General features: G+C 36.7%; 1 protein-coding gene across 11 annotated transcripts in view; it reads left to right on the top strand.

Annotated features, from left to right (window-relative positions):
* Positions 1-22,753, top strand: part of KAT6B (lysine acetyltransferase 6B) — a 186,531-nt gene that overhangs the window by 100,157 nt on the left and 63,621 nt on the right. For all 11 annotated transcript variants that reach the window (XM_072756289.1, XM_072756286.1, XM_072756292.1 and 8 more), the window contains exon 4: positions 17,866-17,974. In XM_072756289.1, coding sequence (XP_072612390.1) covers positions 17,866-17,974 — 109 coding nt within the window. The remainder of the gene's footprint in view (positions 1-17,865; positions 17,975-22,753) is intronic.

Below are 22,753 nucleotides of genomic sequence, written 5' to 3' on the forward strand. Positions count from 1 at the left end.
TAAGTGCTTACTCTAGTATCTGTTCATGGTGAGTACTCTTCACTGCTGCCAATGACTGTTGCTACTACTGCTACTATTATTAACTACAACTTACCAGCTACTACTGTCACTATGATAATAGCTTCTCCTTCAGGGCATTAATACCAGGGGTTTGCTCCTTGGTGAATCCTCATATTGAAATGGAAAATCCTATCCCAAAGTGGTATATAAGTAATTTGGGGGTTACTGTTTAAAGGTATCTATTCTTATTACTTGAAAGTGTGGACCACAGATCGGTGGTATCAGTATCACCAGGGAACTTGTTAGAAATGTGGAATCATTGGCCCTCCCCAGAACTGCTGAATCAGAATCTGCATTTTCACAGGCTCTCTAGGTGTTTTGTTTGCATATTAAGGTTTGAGAAGCACTAATCTACATATTTTCCTGTCACCCTTGCCTCTCCCCCACCCCCAAACTATCCTCAAAACCATTTGAATAATTTAGATATCACTGCCAGCAGTGGACTACCAACAGTATCATGTGGCCTGTGCCTTCCAACAGACATGTGGCAGGTAATTGGAAAGAGGGAGAAAGGAGGGAGAGAAGAACCATGCTTGACAATACTAATATAATTCCCTAGATGGGTCTGTGCTCACTGATTTCAGATTGTTCTTTGTCATGATACTGAATATGAAAAAGAACACTGAAATTTTACGGGCTGGTATCTATCAAACTTGCTTTGGAGAGTTTCCTTTTTACTTGCAGTATCAACAATTGTTATATACACCTTATTTTCTTACATACACACACAGGACAGTACTCTTAAATCATACTTTAATTGATTATTTGGTATTAAGATGATGTCCTTTACATACTGATCCTGCAAAATCATTGGATGGGAGAGTAGCATTTCATTTACTGTTCTGTTGTTTGGCCAGTACCTCTACCTTGGTGTAATTTGTTTCTTCCAAAATAAAAGTTCTGAGGATATCCAAGAACGCTGATTATGAATCACAAATTATGCATGATTGTGAAGGCACAGCTTTGTATTATCGTATACTAGGTGGTAAGGATAATACTCATTTTTTACTCAAAGTATGACCTTTGAATCTACTTTTTTCTAAAATGATTTGAAAAACAAATTTAAGCTAAACTTGACAAGGAAAAAAAAAAGATTAAATGTTAGCACTATGCAGTGGTACAACCTCATGCAGTTAAAAGTACCCATGTTCTGTGACTCTGCAATCTCATGTCTAGGAATTTATCCTACCAGGTTTTTTGCACATGCAAATCCTCATATGTACGTTCTGGTAGAAGCAAAAGGGTGGCAATAACCTCTATCTGGTAGAATGAAAATAGTGTAACTCTTTTTTTAAAGATGTTATATATTAGTATGTGTCAAGCCTATCGAAGTTTAGAAAGGGGATTTGGATGTCCAGGGGTTAGACATAGCTGGGACACTACTTTCCCATTCTGTATATCTTTGTACTTTATTTTTAATAAATGTATATATATATTATATATACACAATTTTTAAAATTTAGTTTTAAGATTTTACTTATTTGAGATAGAGAGCAAGTGAGTGATCCCAAGTCAAGGGAGAGGCAGAAGGTGAGGGAAAGGCAGAGAATCTTTCAAGCAGACTCCATGCTGAGTGTGGAGCCCAATGTGAGCCTTGATCCCATAACCCCAAAATCATGACCTGAGCCAAAAACCAAGAGTTTGATACTCAATCAGCTGAGCCACTCAGATGCTCCATATGTAATTTTAAAACCAACAAAATAACCTTGCATTGAAGAGATTTAAAACATTTTTTAAAAGTAAGCCCCACCCCTCATGTGTTTCTCAATCTCACAACCCCAAGATTTAGAGTTGTACGCTCCACCTCCTGAGCCAGCCAGGTGCCCCTTAAGCCCAGCTTATGTCTTTTAACATTTAAGCATTTTTTTTCCTTACCTTTAAAAGCTTGTTCAAGAACTCTCTTATGTCTTTGGGGCCCTTAGACCTACATTTGTTAAGAGTAGGCAGTGAATATCAGTGGCTGCATTGCTCTATACATTCCCACACCTTAGACTCTCCTGAGCATGCATTCCTAGATCACTCAGCTCTGATTCTTTTTTTTTTTTTTAAGATTTTATTTATTTATTCATGAGAGACAGAGAGAGAGAGAGAGAGAAAGAGAGAAGCAGAGACACAACACAGGCTGAGGGAGAAGCAGACTCCATGCAAGGAGCCCGATGTGGGACTCGATCCTGGGACTCCAGGATCATGCCCAGAGCTGAAGGGAGGTGCCAAACCACTGAGCCACCCAGGGATCCCCAGTTCTGATTCTTAACCTGGATACCACTGGAATCTTCTTGAAGCTTTTAAAAAATTAAAATGCCAATGTCAACCCCAGACCTGTTGAATCAAAATCTGGGGGTATGACTTATGTGTGTGTGTGTGTGTGTGTGTGTGTGTGTGTGTATTTCAAAAGCTACATAGGTGATTCTGATGTTTCCTCCTGATTAAGAACCACTATCTAGAGAAGAGTTCTTAATAGGATTCCTCTTATATTAAAACACTAAGTGTTACCCTCTCCCCTCCCAAAGCCTCCTAGGAGTGATGTAGAATTGGCACCAGAGTAGAATGAATGAACGAATACTCTATATCCAAGGCAAAGAAAATGTCATTCTGAATAGCCATATGGCTCTTTCTGTTGTATTAGGATAATGATGAAAGTGACAGTGATGATAACAAATAAGGTTTTTGCATTGGAATCAACATTTTCTGCAAATAAAGAACATTGAAAGTAGGGAAGATTAAAAGCTGGTTCTTTTTAAAATCTCTAGCTTGACTGATCCAAAAAAGGGGGAAAACACAAATTAACAATACCAGAATGGGACAGGGGACATCACTGATGATGTAAAAAGAATAATGCAATATTATGAGCAATTTTATGCCAATAAAGTCGGCAACTTAGATGAAACGCGGAAATTCCTTGAATGCTCAGATCACCACAGTATGCATGCATGCGTGCGCGCACACACACACACACACACACAGAAAAGTCTGAATAGCTCTATATTTATTAAAGAAATTGAGTTCATAACTTAAAACTTGGCTACAAAGAATATTCCAGGCTCAGACAACAAATGTAAATGGTGAAGTATGTCAATCATTTACCAATGCAGGTGTTAGATAAATTCATTCAGAAGGTAGGAAGAAACACATCCCAATTCCTTTTATGAGACCAGGATTACTTTGATACCAAAACTAACCAAAGACTGCACAAAAGGGAAACTATGAAACAATATTATTCATGACATAAACACCAAAATCTTTCAGGAAGTATTGGCAAATCAACCAGAAAGATATAAAAAGCATAATATACTATGAAGTTTATCCAGAATGGGATTTGTCCAGAAAGGCAAGGTTGGCTTAATTCTCTAAAATGAAGACATTTGATCATCTCAATAGATTTAGGAAAAGTAATCAACAAAACTTAAAATCCATTCATGGTAAAAAAAAAAAAACATAGTAAAAAATCAAAAAACAACCTCTCAGCAAACTAGGACTAGAAGGAATTTCATCAGTCTGATACAAAGCATCTTTTAAAATAAAAACAACATAGGTAACACCATTAGAAATGGTAAAAGACCAACCAGTTCCTTCCTAAAGTCAGGAGTAAGACAAATATGCCCCCTTTTATCTTTCTATTCAGCATTGTACTGAGTTCCTAGCCAATGCAATATGGTAGGATAAAGAAATGAAAAGCATACAGATTGGGAGAAAGAGCTAAACCTGACTCTTTACAGATTATGATTACTTATACTTTAGAAGATATTAAGGAATCTTTAAGAAAGCTACTAAAAGTAGAGTGGACCAAAGCAATTCTATAAGGTTAATATACAAAAGCCCGTCGTATTTCTGTATAGTAGCAACGAACATTCAGAAATGTGAATTTTCATTTACAGTAGCATCAAACAGTATGAACATAGATAGGGATAAATTTAGCAAATTATGAACCAAAGGTGTACCTATAAACTGTAAAGCATTGTTGAAAGAAATTAAAGAAGACCTAAGCCAATGGAGAAATGTCAATGTTCATGGATTGGAAGACTCAATAATGTCACGAAGATTAGAATTGATAAATAGAACCTCACCAAAATTAAAAACTGATGTTTTTCAAAAGAATTTGTTAGGAAAATGAAGAGACAAGCCACAGCATGAGAGAAGATATTCTTAGCATGCTTAGTTATTATATATACACATACATACATAGGACTTGTATTCAGTATACATATTTTAAGAACTCATACAACTCTGTAAGACAACCCAATTTAAAATATAGGTGTTACAGGTTGCGTTCCTCAGCAAGCAGGTTCTGAGATAAAAGTTTTGTATGTAGAATATTTATTAAGGGATGCCCTTAGTATTATCACTGTAGTGGGAGGATGGGCAACGAAGCTGCATCCCATAGAGGGAGGAGCAGAGCAGTGATGCAGCTCAGTATCTGCTTTGGCTGACTTCATATGTAGCTCTGCAGCTAGATTGATTCTTCAGGTTTGGACAGAATTGGGATAGGAATTGGGTCAAGTTAAGCTTCCCTTTATATATTTCTTTATCAGTCAGTGATGAGGACTTGTACCACTTGGGACATGGGCCACTTCAGGAAGGGGCATGTCTCATGTCCTTGGATGACATAACTCTCTGCACCTGAAGAGAGTGGCAAGTGAAAACATCCTGTAGCATTCTCACTAGCTGGGACAACACGTTTTTCACTGTAGAGGGTCTGGCAATATATTGCAGTAGACCGTTGTGATGGGCAGAAGAGTTAACAGAAATTGCACAAAAGAAGATATTTGTTTTGTTTTGTTTTTTTTTTTTTAATAAATTTTTATTTATTTATGATAGTCACACACACAGAGGGAGAGAGAGAGGCAGAGACACAGGCAGAGGGAGAAGCAGGCTCCATGCACCGGGAGCCCGACGTGGGATTTGATCCCGGGTCTTCAGGATCGCGCCCTGGGTCAAAGGCAGGCGCCAAACCGCTGCGCCACCCAGGGATCCCAAAAGAAGATATTTGAATGTCCATTCAGTACATGATAATATATCTAACATCATTAGCAATCAAGGATATGCACATTAAAAGCAACAACAGACATGCCCATGCACTGCTCAGATGGTTAAATTTAAAAGACTGGCAATATCAAATGCAAATCCTGGGAGTGTAAAATGGTACAATCACTATGGAAGAACTGACACTTTTTATAAAGTTAAGCATGCACTTAGCATTATGACCGAGCAATTCCACTCGTAAGTATTTACCAAAGAGAAATGAAAACATACATACGAAGATACTTTTACACGAATGTTCATATTAGCTTTATTCATAAAGCTCAAAACTGTAGATTGCAAATGTCCATCAACAGGTGAGTGGATAAACGAAGATATATTTATTCAGTGAGATACTATGCAACATTAAAAGGAATAAACTACTGACATGCAACAACATGGATGAAGATAAAAAACATGCTGAGTATAAAGAAGTCACAAAAGAGTATATATAGTATGATTTCATACATGAAATTCTAAAAACAGCCAAAATAATGTATGATGTCAGAAAGCAGATCAGTAGTTGCCTGGGTCTGCAGAGGGAGTGGGCTGCAGAAATGTTCGAGGGAACTTGTCTTTTTATTTTCGTTTCATTTTGTATTGTTTTCAATTCCAGTATAGTTAATATACAGTATTCTATTCATTTTAGGTATGAAATATAGTGATTCAACAATTTTATACATTGCTCAGTGCTCAGTAAAGTGTATTCTTAATCAATCCCCTTCAAATAATCACTCTTAAAGGAAATTTTGAGGTGATAAAAAGGTTCTGTTTCTCTATTGTGACAATTCTATAAATACATGTATTTAACTTTAAAAGAGTACATTTTATTATATATCAATTATACCTTAGTAAAGTTGAGATTTTTTTTAAAGTAAAATTTAAGAAGAAAACAAATAGGAGCTTATGTTAATGAGGGATACTGGTTGTTCTTTTAATTTTCTTTTATGGTTTTGTTTTCATATATGATTTTGGTATCAGACTTATGCTGGCCTAATAAAATTAGTTGAGAAATATTTCCTCTTTCTCTGTTTTTTTTTGAAATAGATCATGCAAGATTGGTATTCTTAAATCTTTGAAAGATTTCACCAGCAAAGCTGTCTGGGCCTAGAGAAAATGACTCATTTTCTTTAATGGATTTAGAGTTATTCAGATGTTCTGTTTCCTCTTGTGTTGTTAATCGATCAATGAAGTTGCCTATTTATCTGAGTTGTCTCATTTATTGGCAGAAAGCTGTTGTCACCGCCCATCATTTTAATGACTTCAAGATTTGTAGTGATACCCCTTCTTACCTTTTATTTTGGTAATTAACTTTTCTCCTTTTCTCAATAAATCTAGTTATAGGTTTTTTTTTTTTGTTTTTTTTTTTTTTTAGTTATAGGTTTTTAGTAAAGTTAAGCATCTTCCTACCTTATGACCCAGCAGTTCTACCCCAAGATATTTACTCAAGAGATGAAAACATATGTCCACAAAGGTACTTACATAAGAATGTTCTTAACAGTTTTATTCAAGAACTGAATGAAATGAATTACTGATATATGCGGCAATATGATGAATATGATAATACAGTTAGTTGAAAGAAGCCCCACTAAAAGAATTCAGTGTTTGGTTCCACTTACATGAAGTTCCAGACCAAATCAAACTATGGTGGTAGAAATCAGAGTAGTAGCTGCTTGGGAAGGACTTAACTGGGAGGGGGCAGGAGAGAACTTCTGCGGTTATGGGAGTGTCCTAAATCTTGAGAGAGATGTGTGTTTACATGAGTGTATGCATTTTTTTCTAAACTTTGAGCTGTCCATTTCATTATATGTAAAATACACATTAACTTAGTTGTACAACAATGTGAATGTACTTAGTGCCACTGAACTTTACAGTTAAAAATGGTTAAAGTGGTACATATTATGTGTATTTTACAATTAAAAAAAATATAAGGGTGGATGTGAAGGTTCTAAATGGGCAAACATTCAAAAAGTATTTATTGCCGCCCATAACCATATGCTGTTCTATTATTTCTTCATTTACCATTTATATACTAAAGTAAAAGTGTAATTTATGAAATGTTGAGAAAGCACCAGGTATGAGAAATAATGTTAAATTTATATATTCGACAAATATTTATCAAACGTCTACAGTGTATAGTTCTTCATTATGTATGGTGATTTAGGTAAACAACAAGGATCTCCTTCAAAGAGCTCACAGTGTACTAAGCTTTAACTTAAAATATACAAAAAAGAAAAAAGATTTCACAAAAACAAAGAGCTTTCCTTTACCTCTTGCATATCCTTTAGTAGGCTTCTGTAAGACTTAAAGTTCTAGGAAATTGAGCTTAAAAATCTTTGCCCCTGGAGGGAAAGCCTGTGACATCTGGTGTTTCTTCCTGGCCTTGCTGTAGCTTGCATTGTTAGGGGGAGAGGCTTATGTTTTGTGCAATTCCCACACAGCCTGCAGGGATGCTGGAGCACCAAAGAGCAGAGAGTCACCAATAACGTTCATTTAAATGCTCGTGTGGTGCTTGGCCTAAGACATTAGATCTAGACCCTCTATCACAAAGAGGTTAGGGAAGAGTCCAAAAAAACCAAGATCAGAGCTCTTGACGTTCAGATAGGAATTATCCAAACAATTCTCTTTTCCTACCGCTTATGACTACTACAGTTGAAAGGGTCAGAGGTAGTCTGAAAGTGAGGAAAACAAAAGCAGAAAAGTCAAGGGCGTGGAAATTCTGTACACCAGATGGTTTATGTGCCCACAGGGCAATTGAGAATTAAGTGTGGTAATGGAATTACACTACTTCTGTTGGTTCTGTGATAACAAGCACTTGGAGTACCAATTATAGTCTCCTTGGCATAGTTGGGTGCTGAGTAAACATTAGTAACTTATTGAACAGTACATACCATCTTAACTGGCATAAGTCTCTGTGAATGCAGAACATTGTCAGGGGTGGTGCTGATGGTGATGATAACATTGAGAAACTAACATGTGACTTTTCTAGTTTGTTAATATCTTTCTACCTGTGTCTCTTCTTGTCATTTTGCTTCCCTGTTTGAATCTAATTACAACAAATTCAAAGCCTGTGTCTCTGAGCAGTTAACACAGGTTTCTCTTGGTGGAATTGGTAATGAGAATGGCTGCAATTCACATTGTGCCTATGTGGGGTAGTTGGCACCACATCTAGATTAAAATGGATGCCTTAGGGCAACTGAGAAAGCCAGTTTTATTATTCCAGCTATATAACATTCTGGAAAAGGTAAAACTATGGATATAGTAGAAAAGATCGGTGATTGCCAGGAATTAGAGGGCAGGGAGAGACCAAATAGGCGGATATTTTAGGGCAGTGAAAATACTCTGTATGATACCATGTTGGCAGATACATGTCATCATAAATTTTTCCAAACCCACAGAATGTATAATGCCAAGAGAGAACCCTGATATAGTCTATGGGCATGGGTGATTTGATGTGTCATTATAGGTTCTTCACTTATAACAAAGGTACCTCTCTGGTGGGGGTATGTTGATAAATGGGGGAGACTATGCCTGTGAGGGCAGGGAGATAGAGGAAATTTTTGTACCTTCCCCTCAATTTTCCTGTAAATCTAAAACTGCTTTTAAAAAATAATAAAGTTTAAAAAAAGAAACATTAAAGATTTGTGACACTTGAATATGAATTGATTTTAAAATTCCATTTTTCAAAACCTAGAGTAGAGTTTATATTATATTGCTAATATTGTGACATGCTTGCCAAAGAGAATAGTTTGTAAATCCTAAGCAGACTTCCTATAACCATGTGTTGAATTTCCAGCTGTGTTGAATCAGACTTTGATCCCTCTTAAGAAGATAAATGCAGTATCTGCAGTTTCTAATGGTAGGGGTGGAGGAGAGACTTTCAGATGAAATCTTAAAAGCCAAGTCCCTGTCCAGATAAGAAATTAAAGATGCTGGGGAAGGCAATTGTTCCATTGGCTTCCCCACCCTCTGCAAATTTGTAGGTTTTATCTCCAAAAACCAAAACAAATAAATAACACCCCCCCAAAAATGAGATGCTATTGTTAAATGCAGTATGCCAGATTAGATTTCTTTCCTTCCAATAGAATCCCTTTCCTTAATCAGCACTCTTATAAATGGCCCACCTGCCTAATTAGAACAAGTTCTAGAGTACAGATACAGTGTAAGCATTTCAATTAGCTCCACACAATTGATAACTGTTGGGGCTGATGTTCTTAGAAAGTCTTCCCTTTTCTCCCTTTCTTATTTCATTGAGGCCAAGGTTTTACTATTTTTCCGCTTCTGAATCAATCTCCGACTGCAGGCATTTCCCAGTATTGCTCATTGATATTGTTTTTGTTTCGAAGTGATTCTTTAAATGAAAAAAGCAGTGACATATTTATAAATATGTATAGGGATGCTTTTAAATATTTTTATTTTATTAGATTTAATTTACTTGCCACTCTTAAAATACAGAGAACCCTCTTCACTGTGACAAGGAGGTAAAATATAGCAGTCACATTTAAGATCTCCATACATTAGCAATAATAAATCCTTTTGCCCAGAGTAATGCAGAAACTCAATCCAAAGCCAGTGGGGATAATGTGGTGCTCCCTCACAGAACCAATTACCCACAGAGAAGTATAATGAGCAGGGGAGGTGATATAACAAAAATCTATGTGGCGAGTGTAAAATTATGGTCAAATTGTTGCCTGTGAGAAGTCTTATAATAAGTGTATCTCCAATTATCTTCTGGAAGAAATTATTTAGGCATCTTTTCAGGTCAAAATTCATAATAGAGTTGCACGAATAAATAGCCTTATAATAAAACAAAAGGATCTGTGAGTGCAGAGAAAATGGCAACAGACATGTCACAAACAAGGTTCTCCTGTGCCCCTGAAGGATCTGAAGTGCCCCACTACAGCTACGAGGTGAGCCAGTCACCAAACCTTCCTGCAGAGACATAGCTATACTGACTACAGTTACAGCACATGCCGACAGGAACAAGATAATGCTCCTCAAAGCCAGGACAATTTAGATCATCATGAGAGTTTCTACTTTTAGAGTTAGTGTATTTTCAAAGACTACATCTTACAGCAGATTGCCGTAAAGGGAAATGCTGAGTGTATGTGATCTATATCCTAATTAGGAGTGGGCTTGATCAGTGAATAAGTGGGTTAAGTGGTAAGAAACAAAATCTAGTTCTTTATTAGAGAAGTGTCAAAAAGTTACCCTAAAAACAAAACATTTTTTAACCTCCCTTGTACCTGTGTAATCAGTAGTGAAGTTTGTGGGAAATAATTCACTAGTGATAATAAGCCACCAAAATTTGTAAACTATTTTTAATAGATTGATTGTCTTCTTATTATAATTTTGTTATTCTCCCTCAGTGGTATTCATCTTCCTTGACTATCACTACTTTTTTTTTTTAAAACATGAATTTTTTCTTGAGAGAGAATAAAGAGGTAAGGAGGCTGACAGGTTACTAGCAACTGGGCACATCCCCAGATCTATTTTACATACAACTTATAGTGACTATCACGTGAGATGATTTCCTCCCAGCTGATATTTAAATGTTGGTTTTATCTTGTCGGGTTATACTTAGAAAAGTACAATTACACCCAAATGGTCATTCATTATAAGTGGTCAGAGTAAGAAAAAAGCCTTTAGATTGGACAGCCATGGAAGTCACCTTGGCATTGATGGTTGCTTTCCACGTCATATTATGGTTATTAGGATATGTGTTAAAGAACAATCGTCTCTGGGACCTGTTGAACCAGAGGAACCACTTCCTCACCTCAAAGCAGTTTGTTCATTTATTCAACATATGCGCTTTGAAGCTAGAGCTGCAGCAGTGAACAAAGTCTCTGCCCTCAGAATGGAGCTTTGATAGTTGAGTAACTGAAACAAAATAGACAAACGATACAGAATATGTCAGGCGGTGATGAATGCGATGCAGAAAAATAAAGCAAGGCCTGGGGGATCCAGAGTGGTGCTGGTGGAATGCAATTTCAGAGAGAATGGTCGGGGATAAGCCTCTCTGATAAGGTGATATCTGAATCAAGCTCCAAAGGAAATGAGGGACCAGCCATGGAAAAGCGCAAGAGCAAAGGGCTTGCAGTCAGCAGACTGGGTCCCTCTGTTCTTGATAGCTGTGTGACCTTAGGGAGGCACTTAACTTACCCTGTAAAATGGAGACAGAAAAAGCCACAATCCTGTCTCACAGGCTTTGTGTTTGTCACTTGTAAGACACTTGACAAAAGCATTCTGGTAAACAGCAAAGCATTACTTAAACTTCAGATTGCGGTACAAGATGATAAAAGGGTGCAATTTAAAGAGATGCATTCGGACGAGCCTTAAAACCCTTTTATACAACTCACTTTGGAATTACCAAATTAAGTTGTCTGAGCTAAAGTGTAGAAAACGCTCTCTGAAGATCAACTGTTTGATACTTGGGTATAAAGGATTTATATTCATCTTTGTTTATTTTTGTGGTATTATTCATTTACAATTTTATATTTGTGCTTTTCCTCCTTTGGTATCCTTTTCTTTGACCTTTCCTTTTATTAAATCAAGCCTCTTGGCTCTCAGTCAAGATATTTAGACATTTTCTATCCTGTTCTTTTATTCCGTGATTAATTCATTAAAAAAAAAACCCTCCTAGATTAATATTTATCATGGGGACTCAGAGTCAGAGTCTATTATAGAATAATTCTAAACTCCACAACAATTCATTTGTGCCGATGTTTGTTAAGGACTTGAAGTTGTTTGTTCTTTTTATTTTTATAGCCAAAGTGCATTTTGCAATAATCATAATATTTGATCAGAGTTTTATAGTGTACAAAGTACTTTCACACACTCACATTTATTTGAGCCTTAGGAACCCCTGAGTAGACAACATGGACACTATTGTGCCCTTTTATGGTTGAGGAAACCTGTGGCTTAGAGATCAATATTGAAATCCAGGTCATACAATGATATAGGTATGAATATATGAATGAAAAATGCTGAGTTTCTTTTAATACTAGGAACTACTAACATGGTATGTCTTTTAAGTAGATTCAGGAAAGTTCTAGATGACTCAAGGAGATGAATCCATAGGGGATGATGGGATGAGAGGGCTATGTTGTATCCCTGATTATGCTGAGTAGAGATCATGGAGACAAAACCTCTTTTTGTGATCGTCAAAGAGGATGTGCAGCTGGCTCCAATCTAGCATGAACTTTCTTTTTCTCCATTTACTTAGACTGACAAGTTAACAAACATGTTTCCTTCTCGGCAGAAACAAAAGTAACCATGAACAAATATAAACCTTCTGAAAGTGAATTGTCTTGGAATTAAAGGATGTTTTCTCAGAAAAGGTTATTTAATTTTGAGGTTGAGAGTCCTGCGGACTTTTAAAATGTCTTAAGTATAATAGAATTCAATAAAAAATTAAAGCAGAGTTGGGAAGAGCCTCAGAGACTATCCAGCCATGGAATCATTAAAATATGTGACCTGGAAAGGACTGTTGAAGGGTACCTGATCTCCAGCTTGTGTGAGGTTGCTTTGTCTTCTGTGGCATCCTCACCATCCTGATCTAGCCTCTCCATGATCTATTCCATGAAGACTGTATGATTCCACTTATATGAGGTACCTAGAATAAATAGTCTAATTCATGGATACAGAAAGTAGAAGGGGGGCAGAGTTTTAGTTTGGGAAAATGAAATAGTTCTGGAGATGGATTGGTTGTACAACAAATACATAATGCCACTTAACTGTATGCTTCAAGATAGTTAAGATGGTAAATTTTGCATTATGTATATTTTACCACAATTTAAAAAAGAAAATAAAGGAAGCAGGGAAAAACAATCCATTCAATTTCTGGACCTTTCTGTTGGAAAGTTTAATTCCTCTAGAGTAAGCCCTGTTCAAGTTTTGTTTTTTGTTTTTAATTTTTAATTATTTATTTATTCATGAGAGACACAGAGAGAGAGAGGCAGAGACAGGCAGAGGGAGAAGCAGGCTCCATGCAGGGAGCCCGAAGTGGGACTTGATCCCGGGTCTCCAGGATCACACCCTGGGCTGCAGGCGGTGCTAAACCGCTGCGCCACCAAGGCTGCCCCCTGTTCAAGTTTTGTACTCTGGAGCCATGAAGAACAAATCTAACCCTTTCCCTTGGATGAGGACATCCAGCTTGTTCCTTTCCAATAGTCTTTTTTTTTTTTTTTTTTCCAATAGTCTTTTTAAGGCTGACTAGCCCCAACAAATCTAACCCTTTCCCTTGGATGAGGACATCCAGCTTGTTCCTTTCCAATAGTCTTTTTTTTTTTTTTTTCCAATAGTCTTTTTAAGGCTGACTAGCCCCAGTTCCTTTAGTGGGTATTCTATTTTGTTTTATTTTAGACTTTATTTGAATCCTTATCAGGATAAGGACCATACACTGTGATCAGCACATTAGCCTTTTAAATCTCTCTTAATCTATTGGCTCTTATCCTGTATCTGTTGTTCTCTCTTCCTTGCTTGCTCACTCTGTCTCCCTTTTAATTTATTTGTTGAAGAAAACTGGGTCATTTGTCCTCGAGAGTGTTGGTATCCTACAATATGGATTGACACATCCTCTGTCCTCTGTATTGCCCATGAACCACTAATTGGATTGAGATACTTTATTTTATAAATGCTTGTAATCCAATTATATAATAATACAATCCTTTGTAGATCTTTTTTTAAGAGTGGAGGGGGGTACTATTTTATTTCCTTTCCCCATCCCCGGTGTTTTGCTTGGAAAATTGTATATACACTTAAGTTATAGACATCATGACACTTTACTCCAAAATATTTCAGTACATAATTGCCAAGAATGAGGACAATCTCACATAAATACAACTTCAGTGTTGACTGAAGAAATTTGTTCTATCCAGTTTATTATATATTGTCTACTATTTAGTATTTCCCTAATTATCCAAATAATGTCCTTAACAGCTGTGGGTAAATATTTTTAAAGATGTTTTGATTTATTCTAGAGGGGGAGAGTGCAAGAGAGTGTGGGGAGAAGGGCAGACTCTGCACTGAGAGCCAAGCCGGGTACATGGCTTGATCTCAGGACCCTGAGACCCAAAGTTTGATGCTTAACCAACTGCACCAACCAGGTGCCCCAGAGTAATTTTTAAATAATCCAGAATCCATATTTGTATTTAGTTTTCAGGGCACTTTAGTTGCCTAAATTGGTTCTGCCCTTTATTGAGTCTTAGGTGACATTGACATTTTTCGAAGAGTCCAGACCAGTTGTTTTTCAGAATGTCCCTAAATTTGGATTTGCCTGATTTGTTCCTTATGGTTAGATTTGAGGTAAATAATTCCAGCAAGAATACTGCATAAGCTGTGCTGAGTCCTTTAATGCCACACTTGGGAGACACATAATGTCAATTTGTCATGTACTGGTGATAGGTTTGATCATTTCGTTAAGGAGGTGTCTCCATTGTTAAGGTACCTTTTTTTGCTATTGTAATTAACAAATAATCTATAGGATATTAGTGTTTGCTTTTTAAATAGTTTTAGAAAGACGCCATTGGTCTTGGGAGAAATTGAATGGAGAAGATTATGAGCACATTAATAAAGCATTATTCCCACTGATGGAAAGATAATTTTAAATGTTTGTTTTTCTGAGAGGAGAGAAGTAGGGGGCAGGATAGTAAGTACTGAAGGTGAGAAATGGGCTTTAGTGAAGACAGACCTGTGTTTGAATCCCAGTTCCACAGTTGAACTTGTACAACATTAGAAAATGGACATAATAATAAACATTCCTGGCAGGATTGTTAGGATGATTAAATGAGATAGTGTATTGTGGCCTCTAACTTAGCAGCTACACTGGGACCATCGCATGGGAGATGAAGAGGAGTTGCTTCCTGAGCAGGTTGCAGAGTTTAAACCTATCCATCATAGGTGTTAATTCTTGAGATTAGTTTGAAATATTTAATGATGTTGATAAGAAAATGTGATCAACAGGTTAGGTGCCTTTGTGAAATTTCAAAGAAAGTGATTTAAGAATTAGGACGTGTTTTGTTTCATTTTCAGCCCTCTTAAATATGATTTGTCTGTGGTGGACTTGTGTAGAATCGAATTGCCATTTATTTGGACCTCTTTTTTTTTTTTTTTTTTTTGGACCTCTTTCTGACTACAATCCATTTTAATCTATTACCAGGGATTATTTTTTGAAACAGTTTATATGAAGTCTGATTGAGAATAGTGAATCATAATAATTTTGTGACCCATTTACATGCATTACTGTAAAAGTTCCATTTCTTACAAGTGACAATTTTTTAAAGTTAATTAGACTCAGCTATACTGAGGTTAGCAAAAAGTGCTTTGAATTATCAATAATTCAGCAGGGCAGACATTTCTGTATAATGCAGTGGTTTTATAGAGTATTGTGAGATAGTTATCCTTAAAATAAATGGTTGTGAGCATACATCAGCGTGGTGGTGGGGTTCACTTGAATGTAGCGTGAAGTGATAGCATCTATGCTTTCTATTATTGGGCAGAGTGTGGGACATCAGTCTTTCTGGCCATGAACTACTAGCAACCTTTGTCCTTTGTGTTACCTTTAGTTAAAAACGAAAAATGAGCACGAGTGCTGGCTGATGGCCATGTCTTTCTTACAGCTAAAAATTCATTGGGGAAGGAAAAATGGGATTGCGGATTTGGATTTGTTTCATTGCATGAATGATATGTGACATTTTGTAAATTATTTATCACCACAAGGATGGCAGCAATGGCTTGAGCATTGTTATATCAAATGAAAGCAGGAATCCCATTAGTACAAAGACTGGGTTTTAGCTGGAATCTATCAGGGGAATGTTGTCACTTTAAAACCAGATTGTTCTTTTAATTGCTATTTAAAGGAACAAAAGTGTTCCCAAGGTACTACAGTTGAGCAGTTGCAAGTAATAACTATGGATCCATAATTATGCAGTGCTGATTATCTGGCATTTAAAAAATTGTGGCTAGAGTCAGTGACCAATTTGTTGTAGCTTGTCTTTTTGGGTTTTTCTAGTACAAAGTGTTTTATACTCTGCTTTTTAAGTGGGGCTACAAAAAACACATTTGCATAGCTACTTCAGAAAGTAAAGCCTGTGCATATTAAAAGAACAAATTAAACTGAAAATAAGGGCAAGATAATGAACACTCATATTGTAAGATGAAATTAACAATCATATTGAACAATTTTGCAAATCCTCAGTCATAAGATGAATTCTGGTTTCTGATGACATGTTTTCACAGTGAACCAAGACATTTGTTGGAATCATTATAACCATTTGAAATACTATCTTAGAGATGAGGGTTTCTTCTTTCAACTAGCATATGTTTCTTCCATTTATTCAGTTAACATATATTTTGAGTGCCTACTGTGTATCAGGCGTTGTATTAATTAGGCATTTGGGATAGAGTAGCTGAACAAATGAGAGGTTTATTCTATGCTGATGTGTATTTTAAAAGTTAGACCTTGCAAAGTCTTGTTTTTAATTTACATTAAAAAAACATGTATGATTATGCTAACTTTTCTTGCCTTGAATTTTTGATTCATGAGATTCAAATATAAATACGTTCTAGTTACATTCAGATGGCTAGAGACAACATGTGTGAAGGCTTAGAATATGCAATAAAATTTTAATTTTCATACAGTTTTGGCTGTTCAGAATAAATGTGACCAGATCTGTAGGCACAACTATTCATATGAATGGAATATTAGCATCGCTGGTAGCCATAAATAACAATGGAGACACTGAGATGTATGCAGACATAATACATTGTTAAAAGCAACTTCCTCAGTGAGTGCTAAGGTACTGGGGGTTAGACAAATGTTTTGTTGTTTTATTTATTAAAGTGGGAATTTCAAAGATTGAGAGTTTATCTCCTTTGTGTGGCATGATGTGGTTTACTTTTAAAGACCTTGGTGCCAGAAAGTCCTTGTTAATGATCTTTGAGCCTCCTAGGTGACCCTACAGAATTTTAAAGTTCTTATTCAGTTCCAGCTCTGTTATTATATCACCTGAAAACTTACTGATATTTTACGTCAAAAATTTAATAGATGAAAAATAGTAACCTGCACTAAAACATTTGATGAAGTTTTGTTTTTTAAAAATATTTATTTATTTGAGAGAAAGAGAGAGAGTGCATGAGCAGGGGGAGGGGCAGAGGAAGAAGCCCACTCCTGGCTGAACAGGGAGCCCAACACAGAGCTCCATCCCAGCAGCCCAGGATTAAAACCTGAGAAGAAGGCAGATGCTTAACTGACTGAGCCACCCAGGTGCCCCAATTTGATAAAGTTTACTTGAACAATCTGAAATGACAACTAGGTGATATTCATAAACTATAATGCTGAATAGATGAATCAATGTATTATAGGCCTATAAATTATGGGAATGATTGCGATTTCCCATAATTTCATTTCCCCTTTTTATGTTTTTTTAAAGTAATATCTACGCCCAACACGAGGCTCGAACTCATGACCCTGAGATCAAGTCGCATGCTCTACTGACTAAGCCAGCTAAGTTAGGTCTTTAATAATAATGTTCATTTTAGCAAGGTTATATAATATATAAAGGCCTTAGATTTCATTGGTTTAATAAAAGTTACTTCTGTATCTTACATATTACCCTTAAATGCATTATTTAGGTAATAGTTTAGCACCAAATAATTAAGGAGACTTTTTTTTATTAGAAAATGTTGATTGGAATACCTTATTCAGCAGTGTTTTTACCTTTGACTGTAATGTTTTTTAATTTTGAAATGGAAAACTGACAGTATTTTTCCATTTTAATTTTATCATAGCCCCGTGCTGATCCCATTCCGATATGTAGCTTCTGTTTGGGGACTAAGGAATCAAATCGTGAAAAGAAACCAGAAGAACTCCTCTCTTGTGCAGATTGTGGCAGTAGCGGTAAGTTGGTATTGTTTTGTATGTCTGTACAGTGCCTCTTCTATAGCTATGTTATTTATATCTCTATCACACTTGCATTTGTTTTTTAAAGCAATTATTTGGTTATAGCATAGGTTATAAATTTTAAAAGTAAGTGCAGGTAGAGGGAAGAAAGGTAAGTATATTAGCAGTGACAAAGATATTATATATGTTTGTATAACACTATATATTAATATTTATAATTAAGCTTTGATTTCATACCAGCATTAGTAATTCACTAGGGAGTGTTTTATATTGCAGGTAAATTCAGTATAATGAGTTCTAAGTTTTGAAGCTGAATACAACTAGAACACTTGTTTTCTATAACCCTCAGTCTCAGTTTATGAGACACTGGAGTTGGAAGATGTAGTGTTTCAGGTCATGACGCCTACTGGTGAAATCTAGTATTACAACCCAGCTCTGTGTGACTAAATGAAAGGGGCAGTGTCCTGGAGAACTGCAATGACAGAGTCAAGAAATCATCAGGCATGAAAAAAATTCAAACCGCCTACAATAAGATAGGAAAAGAGTGGTCAAATAGAAAGTGATGTTGAAATCAAGGAATGGGTAGGTGGGGACACGGGACTGACTGTTGGCAAATTGCAATATTATTCAAAATACTGTCAAGGTACTGATACCCCTGCCTTTTCCTCAATCTAAGATTTTAAGACCAGCCTTTAAAATGGAAAATAAAAATAAAATAAAATAAAATAAAATGGAAAATAAAAGTCAAATTGTGCTTACATGGACTTTGTCTTACCAAGCCAGTCTTCCTTTCAGCTGATCGTGTGCTATAGTTGCCTAGGTTATATATATGTATGTTATACTTATATAAAATTTTTTTCTTTATTTAAGAGAGAGATAGAGAACGTGAGCAGGGGGAGGGGCAGAGGGAGAGGTAGATGAGCAAACTCGCTGTTGAATGGGGAGCCTGATTTGGGGCATGATCCCAGGATTCTGAGACCTGAGCCAAAACCAAGAGTTGAATGCTTAACTGACTGAGCCACCCTGGCCACCCTATATATAGTTTAATATATAGTTATACATATGTGTATATATACACACACACATATATACACCCTCAACAGATTGAATAGTAGTTAATTGGATTTTTAAAATATAATCTCTTTGTGTTAATCTTTACATTTTCTTCTCTCAGCCTACTGAAACTTTTCCCCAGTGTTATTTTAACATTCACAACCAAGTATTTCTTTAATTATGAGTATCTTTAAAAACAAAAACAAACCTGCAAAATACCATATAGCATACTATTGTTCAGGAAGTCAGTATAGTGTAGTGGTTAAGAAAAACTCAAGAGCCAGCCATAGCCCAGTTCCTTTGCCTGGAGTTAATTACTTAACTATTTTGTGCCTTGATTTCCTCACTAGAAAATTAGATGCTGGTAGCACCTACCTCTTGGATTTTGTGAGCGTAATAGCCTAGGACAGGGTCTACAACACTATGGCAAGTGTGCTATAAACGTCAGCCATTGTCATTATTTGGCGTGTTGGATATTGTCCTTGATTGCCGCAAGTAATTCCAAAGCTTATCATCATTTTTGACAGCCACTTGATGGTTGGCTAGAGGAAATGTTTCATACTGAGGAATGCCAGTGTTATGTAATGATTCTTCCTCCTCTTAAAAAGGTTTAACTGGATGAGCTCTGTGTGGTTCTGCAGCTTTCAACCCGGCTAGGAGAGGAGAGCCTTGGAAATAAGACATTTCAAACTCTGCCTGAGAAATGGATTCTGACACTCTTTTTGATGGGCTTTACAGATTCATTAAAATTCTTTACCTGCCCATGGTATCATGGATAGTGACAAAAGGGCATGGAAACATTATCTGTATGTTCAGTTTAATAAATTTCAACCCTACAATCTCTCTGTTTCATTCTGGTGAGGTAGCCTCTCACTCATCAGTTCTGACTCTGGAGTTATCTTTTGGGTTTTCTCACGAGGCTCACTCTGAATGAATTATTCTTTTGTTTAACTGCCTGATCAGTTTAGCTGTGTTCACTTTAGACAAGTTTACCCTTTGTGATTTTTAAGGTAATACTTTACAAACTACCCTCACCGCCTTATTTATTTATTTATTTATTTATTTATTTATTTATTTATTTATTTATTTATATCTTTGTGTCTGGGCTCCCAGACAGATTAACAATGCTCTTAAATGTGGGAAGAAAAGTTCCCTTCATATATTTCCTTACCTCTGCTGATACACTTACTTGAGTTGATAAGGAATTTGAGATCATTATCTACTAGATCATAACTCCAAGGCCTCCTTCACAAGATATAAAGGTGTAATTCTAAACAGGTAGATCTTAGATTTTCTGATGTAATCAGTCTCCCTTCGTCTTTCCCAAATTGAAAACCTGCCAAAGGAGAGGTTTGATCTCCTTTATACTTTGAGGTCACCGAAATTTTTTTTTCCCTAAAGTTTCTTACTTTACCAGGGTATGTAGGTATAATGTTATGTTTTCTCTTTTAACAAATGGAGAAGAATGCACTAAGGATACTGTGTTGGAAAGCTTATATAGCTAGAGTCATTTTGTGAGCCAGTCCCCCCTCTCCTCCCTCCTTTCAGGTCGAAAAACGCTGAGGCTTTGGAGTCAAGGTATGGGTCATGACAGAAATTCAATCCCTGAGGGCATCATGTCCCTTTGTTTAGGGTAGAGGATGGCTAAGAGAACTTCTCTGGACTCCACCTTGGGATCTGGCTCAGTGTCAAGGTTCATTTAATACTCTCTTGAATATACAGTGCCAATCTGGATTTAGCTACTTTAGTCAAGAAAAAAGCCATTGTTCCTATCTCAGGAAGATGCATTGTAGACATTCAGTTCATCTGGTAGATCAGAGGAGTAGACCTTGCTTTGTACTACTCTTTAAATAGAAGAATGAAAGTAAAATATAGTTGTTCTTTGGAGAGCTTGGGAGGGAATTCTTGTAGTTATGATGTTCCATTGTGACACTTGATGATTATTGAGCAAAGGTAATAAAATAGGGTGGCATGGCTCAATAGTACCTTCTGATAATGGTGGAAGCCCCATTGGCATGGTCCAGTCCAGTTTCTATAGTGAGAATTACAGAATGGGTCATACCCCTAGTTGCCCTATGGAAATGGCCACTATCTCACACTCAGAAGAGTCCATTGGTTCTAAGATTGAATTGAAACGGTTTGTAATGATCAAAGGACTCCCTAATGTAAAATGTTTATGTGAAAAAAATACCCGTAGCCGTATAAAACCAGAAAAAGGAAATATAGATGGCAACCCATAAGGAGGATCATTCTTAAATGTGTTTCCCATATGTGCCTGTTGGTTTGTAGTCGCCTGTGTCTGAAGTACCATTTGTATGATGTCACACTTAGACTCTGCTTAGATTTCATAGATGTGAGTAATAAATGTTTCCTTCTCCTTACATCATAAAGTAAGCCAATTAGAAATGTCTCTATTTTTAAGGTGGCTCAGTGCTACAAATGGGCAGTATTTTCTTTTAACTATGTTTTTCCTGCTGAAAGTTCCTTTGAAAAAATAATTCAAGTTTGCAGGTAGTAAAAATATGAGGTGAGGTGCAGAGTGCACAGCCTCAAATACGGTTTTCCAGGCTTCTGCTTACTGGCTATGTAACTGCAGTTTTCATATCCATAAAATGTGAATGCAGATGCTATATCCACATCCCTGCATCCGTAGGGTAGTCATGAGCATCCAGTGATATGAAGATTATCAGGAACTATAAAACAGATGTGAAGGATTATTCATTCTAACCACTAATAATGACTGTGGGAATCATCAGATAGTCATATTTAGGTCTTTGGGAATGTTGGGCTAGGAAGTGATTTTACTTGACTTTCATGGATCAGCCTACTTTGAAATTAACACTGTTATATTCTCTTTGCCTCATTAAGACCAAATTATCTTTAATTAGCTTCACATAAGTATTAGATATTATACCAAATGAAATTTTGTGTCTGCTGCTCAGATTGCTGGGTGGTTAAATCTTACTTACAGATGAGTTGTGTGCATGTGTGTTTTCAAATTAGCAAATCTAAGATAAGTGTACAGTTCAAAATTACAGCATCATTCTAAGTGGAAGCTCATTGAAACCGGCAGCCAGAGAGAGGCTGCTGTGATGCAGCTGGGAAGGTAAGAAAAAAACACCTTGTGTACAGCAAAGGGCACAGGATCTGTGGCGCCAAATCTCCGTCTGCCCTCAAGACACGTGAAGTCTCTTCTGGGTTTGTCTTTATGTGTGTAGTCAGCCTTGGACAAAACTCTGCTCTCCCATCAGCTGTGAGGTGCGGTATGCTGATGAATAAGCCTAGTTAAAACATGGCCTAGTGGCTTAAGGTCACTGGACAAAAGTCCTCAGAGATTTGTTGGCTGGTTATCCAGGATCACATTGAGTAGACACAGATTGAATGGTTAGGTTGGGAAGGAGACCCATGACCAGAGAGAAACGTAAGGATGGAACCCAGAGAGGAGGAGTACAGAGGTGGGAGAGGGCAGGATCGAGCTACCTCGAGCCCACAAGCGGAGAAGCAGGAAGCAGAAACCTGGTGCCTGGCCTTTTGTTGCACTGATATCATGCAAGGCGGCAGCAAAATCTAGAGGTCAGTTTTCCATCTGTATCAGACTCTAGTGTACATCTTTCAGGTCACACCAGCTAGTCCTCAGCTCTGTTTGGTCTGTTGGAAATCTTCTGCCTTAAATGTTCATTTCCTTTGGCTTTTCTGATACTGTATTGTCTTCTGTCACCACTT

This window comes from Vulpes vulpes, chromosome 4 (genome assembly GCF_048418805.1).
Source record: "Vulpes vulpes isolate BD-2025 chromosome 4, VulVul3, whole genome shotgun sequence".
NCBI lineage: Eukaryota > Metazoa > Chordata > Mammalia > Carnivora > Canidae > Vulpes > Vulpes vulpes.